General features: G+C 42.7%; 1 protein-coding gene across 1 annotated transcript in view; it reads left to right on the top strand.

The window, feature by feature from the left end:
• The window catches only part of LOC126092858 (uncharacterized), a 50,908-nt gene extending 44,190 nt beyond the window's left edge, over positions 1–6,718 (top strand). The window contains exons 5-6 of the mRNA XM_049908588.1: positions 2,821–2,934; positions 6,647–6,718. Coding sequence (XP_049764545.1) covers positions 2,821–2,934; positions 6,647–6,718 — 186 coding nt within the window. The remainder of the gene's footprint in view (positions 1–2,820; positions 2,935–6,646) is intronic.
• The last annotated feature ends 378 nt before the right edge of the window (positions 6,719–7,096 follow it).

Below are 7,096 nucleotides of genomic sequence, written 5' to 3' on the forward strand. Positions count from 1 at the left end.
AGATAAAGAACTACATTTTAAAACTCATGATTCCCAGACTTTTTTCCTTCACTGCTGTCAAACTCCCGAATATTGACCATTTATCCCAGAACACCCAGTTTAGCCACGCTGCCGCCTGTGACGCCAATCCAGTGACATCAGTTATATGGTAATGGTTTCGTTGCACTCCTGCAGTGCCCACTACAGCGCCCTAAAGGCCTGATCACAAGCTTAGCCACATAAAGCTATCTTTATTTAGAGTGTTTGCCGTGTTTCTCGGAGTACCGTAGGCGGGAGAACCTCTCGTGTTCTGCAACGCGCTGTTAAATAATAAGGGGAGTTAGGGTATAATCGGGCATGGGCGTCAAGTCGCTAACCCTTGTATATCTCTTCACTAGTTGGTAACATTGTTTTTTGGTCGTTAGACCGCGAATACAGCCGGCAACTTTAGTACCGCCACGATGCTTGGTAATTCTGACGCGTTGTTGTTGAGAAAAATAATTTGTTTGATTTTTGTGGTTGTATGATTACTTTGTGATATTTTGTGTTTAGTAAAGAACTTATACCTTCGTATTACAAGTTAAAACTAATAATACAAAGTATTATTCATTGTATTTTTATTACATTTACAGGCTTTATGGACATACGGCATGTTAAACGATTTTTCACCTTCTTTCTCATCGAGAAAGTAAAGTTTTTTTTTGCCCGGGTAGAAGCAGTGGGGTAAAACAGGAACTACTAGATATCACACCCTGATTTCGTTGCGAATAACTTACGTGAGTGTGTGTGTGTGTGTGTGTGTGTGTGTGTGTGTGGGAGAGAGAGAGAGAGAGAGAGAGAGAGAGAGAGAGAGAGAGAGAGAGAGACGTGAGACGTATCTGCTTTTAACGGCACGTTACTTGCTTGTAGACATTTTGATAAACATAAATAAATAATGACATGCAGAATTTACAATTTTTGCACCAATTTTTAGATTATTTTTGTCACTATTAAATTGGTAAATTATGCCTTATTGAAAAAGAATATTTTCATTTGAGATGGGACCAATAAGAGCTTCAAACAGTCAGGAAAATAATGTATGGCCTTACAGTTATCCGGGAAAAGTGGCACCCCAGTACCAATTAGCTCAGTCGTTCCGGACTTGTATGTACTGTAATAGCAGTAATGCAAAATGACCTATCGGTGTTTAAAAATAAGGATATTTTCCCGCTTAATGCAAATGCATTTGGCGAAGAGGAATTTGCACCATCAGGTACAACAGAAATAATTATGCCAGATTCCCTGAAAATAACAGAGTAGTCACTGTTTCTTCACCACAGCCTGGTCCGCCGAGTGAAGTACAAACACATTCTTCATTCACTATATCGTGAGAGAATGTAACTCCAGTTCCTCATTACGAGAAACCGTCATTACCCAGGTAGAGAGGTAAACGTGGCGTGACCAAGCAGTCTCCCTATAAAAATGAACTGAGTGCAACAAAATCATCTTCCCGGCAGATGTACAATACTGTGGTGTCACCGCCAGGCACCACACTTGCTAGGTGGTCGCCTTTAAATCGGCCGCTGTCCGTTAGTATACGTCGGACCCGCGTGTCGCCACTATCAGTGATTGCAGACCGAGCGCCGCCACACGGCAGGTCTAGAATGTCTCCCTAGCACTCGCCCCAGTTGTACAGCCGACTTTGCTAGCGATGGTTCACTGTCTACACACGCTCTCATTTGCAGAGACGACAGTTTAGCATAGCCTTCAGCTACGTCATTTGCTACGACCTAGCAAGGCGCCAGATTCAGTTACTACGAATGTATTCTGAACAGATAATATCGTGAATCATGTACCGTCAAGAGCGACGTTCATCATTAATGGATTTAAGTTAAGTATCAAACTAATTACGTCCGCTTTCTGAATTCTCATTCCTTGTCATGTTCCAGACCTCACGTCAGTATAGATCTTCCCTCCTCACGCTAGCCTATGTGAGCTAAAACGCGTGCATTTCGACCTCCAGTTGTAACACGGTGTTGGCTCTTCTGCCAACACCACAAATACTGTTGAAGGACTCTGGTGTAGACCAGAAACGTTTTAAGACGTGTGAGGCAAACAGCTCTCCTGAAGATGAGAATGAAATTTCTAGCCTTCTTTGCAAAGAGATCTACTCGTCAACAAGAAAATCAGATGACTGTGTGAAGTACTGAAAGTGTCCAAAATGGGCCCATCAGGATTGTACAGGGTGGAAGGAAGATAACTTGCATGAGTATCGTTGTGTCTCATGCCTTGAACGGAAAATACAATTTTTCCGATTTGTGACACAAGGAGTACCTGCTTTTACCCCAAGGTATGAGGTATTATCGTATACTGCACACTGCTGAACTATATTAAATATCATTTGAACCATCAAAAATAGGTCATCACGCTGTTCATGCCTTGTTCACCATTCACCGAATTAAATTTGCAATCCCAACGATGAAAATTTTCATTGTTATATAATTTTGTCCTTAGCTACCGAATTATACCCCAAACTTCTTCTACGCACAAGACTATCCACACACACGCACACTGTATTCTAATATTCCTAGCTTTATGAGACCTGCATCGTCTTCCTTAGGCCTCATGTTTTGCGGAATTTTTGCAAGAGGTCTGCAGGAGGACTATATTTCACGTCTCTTGATTAGACATTGAATCTTTCCTGTCAATGTGTCACATAATTGTAGAAATGCAAGATGCTTCGTGCGCTCCTCGGCTACTTCTGCTTAGGTGTAATATATCATGGCGAAACCACGCATTTATATGTAATCAAGTTATTATTGTTACAAATTTCTCCTGTTTGTTCGAGCTGTGTTGTTTCAGCTGTTTCAGGGAGGTGGGAAAGGAGGAGCCGTGGTGAAGAGGCTGATGGCTTGCCCAGTCTACATGGGTCAGACTGCCGTCTTCTGCCTCGTCGGACAATCACTGACTGACCATGTAAGTTGGCATTCGCGACGAGAAGTCGATTTGCATTAATGAGTAAGAGTATGCAAATGTGATTCACTTCTTTTGCCATCCATGCCTTTAATTTTTTACGGAAACCCAAGGGACCCAACCCAAAATCGCTAATATACACTACTGTCCATTAAAATTGCTACACTAAGAATAAATGCAGATCATAAACGGGTGTTCATTGGACAAATATATTATACTAGAACTGACATGTGATTACATTTTCACACAATTTGGGTGCGTAGATCCTGAGAAATCAGTACCCAGAACAAACACCTCTGGCCGTAATAACGGCCTTGGTACGCCTAGGCATTGAGTCAAACAGAGCTTGGATGGCGTGTACAGGTACAGCTGTCCATGCAGCTTCAACACGATACCACAGTTCATCAAGAGTAGTGACTGGCGTATTGTGACGAGCCAGTTGCTCGGCCACCATTGACCAGACCTTTTCAGTTGGTGAGAGATCTGGAGAATGTGCTGGCCAGGGCAGCAGTCGAACATTTTCTGTATCCAGAAAGGCCTGTACAGGATCTGCAACATTCGGTCGTACATTATCCTGCTGAAGTGTAGGGTTTCGCAGTGATCGAATGAAGAGTAGAGCCACGGGTCGTAACACATCTGAAATGTAACGTCCACTGTTCAAAGTGCCGTCAGTGCGAACAAGAGGTGACCGAGACCTGTAACCAATGGCACCCCATATCATCACGCCGGTTGATACGCCAGTATTGCGATGACGAATACACGCTTCCAATGTGCGTTCACCGCGATTTCGTCGAACACGGATGCGACCATCATGATGCTGCAAACAGAACCTGGATTCATCCGAAAAAATGACGTCTTGCCATTCGTGCACCCAGGTTCGTCGTTCAGTACACAATCGCAGGCGCTCCTGTCTGTGATGCAACGTCAAGGGCAACCGCAGCCATGGTTTCCGAGCTGATAGTCCATGCTGCTGCAAACGTCGTCGAACTGTTCGTGCAGATGGTTGTTGTCTTGCAAACGTCCCCATCTGTTGACTCAGGAATCGAGACGTGGCTGCACGATCCGTTACAGCCATGCAGTTCAAATGGTTCAAATGGCTCTCAGCACTAGGGGACTCAACTTCTGAGTGTCATCAGTCCCCTAGAACTCAGAACTACTTAAACCTAACTAACTTAAGGACATCACACACATCCATGCCCGTGGCAGGATTCGAACCTGCGACCGTAAGGGTCTCGCGCTTCCAGACTGTAGCGCCTAGAACCGCACGACCACTCCGGCCGGCACAGCCATGCGGATTAGATGCCTCTTATCTCTCGACTGCTAGTGATACGAGGTCGTTGGGATCCAGTACGGCGTTCCGTATTACCCTTCTCAACCCACCGATTCCAGATTCTGCTAAAAGTCATTTGATCTAGACCAACGCGAGCAGCAGTGTCGCGATACGATAAACCGCAATCGCGATAGGCTACAATCCGACCTTTATCAAAGTCGGAAATGTGATGGTACGCATTTCTCCTCCTTACACGAGGCATCACAACAACGTTTCACCAGGCAACGCCGGTCAACTGCTGTTTGTGTATGAGAAATCGGTTGGAAACGTTCCTCATGTCAGCACGTTGTAGGTGTCGCCACTGTCGCCAGCCTTGTGTGAATGCTCTGAAACGCTAGTCATTTGCATATCACAGCATCTTCTTTACCTGTCGGTCTGTAGCACGTCATCTTCGTGGTGTAATGGCCAGTAGTGTAACAGCACCAAAGAAGTGTACCTTTCCAGTTACGAGATAAATACTAGCATTTACGTATTTCAATAGCTTTAAATACTTCATCAGACAGGCAAGTTTTTCACTGTACTGTGTGTGTGTAAGTATGTTTAAGAACATACTGCAATAGCTTTACAACTGCAAAAACTGTCGTTTGTACGATGAGCTGACAAAGTCCCGTGGTTCTGTTTTGTATTTCTCCAAATAACTTTTGCAGCAAATGAGTACTAAACAATTTTTATGTCTGCAGCCCTTTTAAAACTGCAGTTTGCACAAGAGCTCTTAAATAGTGAGATGTTTCGACATTACGAAATACTGCAAACTTTTAATCATTAGTCCTTTCCCTGTAGATTCGCCCATGTATGTGTTCAACACATGTATTTAACACACCTCACTATCCCCCCCCCCCTTTGTGCCCAGCCCATCCTCCTCACTATTTCGTCTCCTCCTCTCCTCTTCTCTTTGTCTATTTCCTCCATTCTCTCTCTATGATATTAACTTCCTTTCCACTGCCCCTGCCTGTGTCCTCCTCCAGCTCTCTCTTTCCATCTCCTCCTAACCCTTTTGCTTTTCCACATGCCCACTAGCCCCTATACGCATTCCATCTCCCTTCTATATCCCCCCTCCCCTCTCTATCTTTTCGTTTCCTTCTTCTTCTCTCTCTCTGTCTATACCCTTCAATATCCATCTCAAGCTGCCCCCAGGCATGCCCATCAGCACATGCACCCCTGCAGTACAGTTCAGTAATTCAGGGTGATGTCATACAGGGCAGCCTACGTTGCAGGACATTTCTTCCCCTGACATCTGGACTGCCCTGCAAAGCAGGTTGATTTGGCAGGCCAGTACTGTTCCCACATAATGTCTGTTGTGTAGGGCAGGCTATACATCAGGGACTGGGAAAAAAATTTCTTCCTATACATCCACTCCCACTGGGGCTATGAGGTTATAATCCACACAGTGCTACTATTTCTGTGCCAAATCCAATTTAAATCAATCACACATACACCCTGCTTTATACATAAAAGAGTTTTGGTACAGGCAGTTACTGAAATAACAGCACAAAGTTCTATTTAGTTTTGTATAACACGGATATATGTGTAGGCAACATGTTTGTCACTGATATTGAAGGACAAAAGCGTATGACACACGCCCATGACCACACTACCAGCGCTACCTGCACCACCCACTAGTCTACAATGAGGCTAAGATAACCATTCACACCAATGATAATTATTGAACACATTTCTCATTTAGTACTAATTGCATTATTTTTGTCTTGTTGAGAAATTTATTATGCACAACGTATCTTGGAACAATTGCTGGGAAGATCATTTAAATCTGTAACAAAAGTTCGTATTATCAAATGTAAAGCTAAGATCAGAAGACATCACATACAGAAATCGAATGTAACTGTTATAGGTAGAGTAATGAAGTTAGTTAGTGTTGGTGAAGTTTTTTAACATTCTTCATGTATTCCAAATATGCTTAATACTGTATAATTTTTAAGCAGACTACTCATATAATAGAAATACATTATAATTATTTGCTGTAATAAGATGTAAATAAAGATAACAATGTCTATATGAAACTTCAATGTTAGTTAACAATATCAGGTATTTGCTGAACATGCCTCTAACTCCCCACATTGCACATTCTCGGCGTGTACAGCCACGTCACAAATTATGGCAACACTTTCGCCCCATTAATGCTGATGATGAGTTACAGCAGTAGCATATTATTGTAACAGTGAGATTTACTATACGCAACACTGAAAATTAATACCAATTAAACACTATACAAGGACGTATAGGATGTCAACAGCAATCGTGAAATATGTAGTGATATGACTGGCGACGCTAGATCGGGTCCAAAGAATGTGTTACCGTTGATTTGAGCGTAGATCACGGCCAAAGTGCCTGGTTGGTCCTAACTGAGAGTTCCGCTTGTGTCAACAGCCTTTCTGTGGTAGCTTCTCTTTTCTTGACGAGTACAACAGTGGTGAAAATCATTTGGGGTCTTTAAGATAAGTATTGTAGTACGAGCTACAAAAATTGTCACAAAACAAACAAATATAGAAACGTAAATGTTCGTGTGTTCAAAATCGTATGGCTCCGAAAGTTCCGTACCGAATGGTTTAAAATTTCGTCACAATATTTCATTTGAATATGTGAGTGTTTTTATGTACCTACTGGGCATAAAAATACAAAAAATATGTGATAAAAATGTGTGATAGGGAAACGGATAAGTTTGTATTTATGGTTTATGAGCTCATGATTAGAATACTAACACAGAATCTGAACTTACAATATGAATAACCAATGCTAAAGGTCATAAAGAGGGAGGAACAGGAGAAGGAAACAGAAAGTGGAAAAAAGCAGAGAGACAGAGAGAGGTGGCAGAGGGAG

Source organism: Schistocerca cancellata, chromosome 7 (genome assembly GCF_023864275.1).
Source record: "Schistocerca cancellata isolate TAMUIC-IGC-003103 chromosome 7, iqSchCanc2.1, whole genome shotgun sequence".
NCBI lineage: Eukaryota > Metazoa > Arthropoda > Insecta > Orthoptera > Acrididae > Schistocerca > Schistocerca cancellata.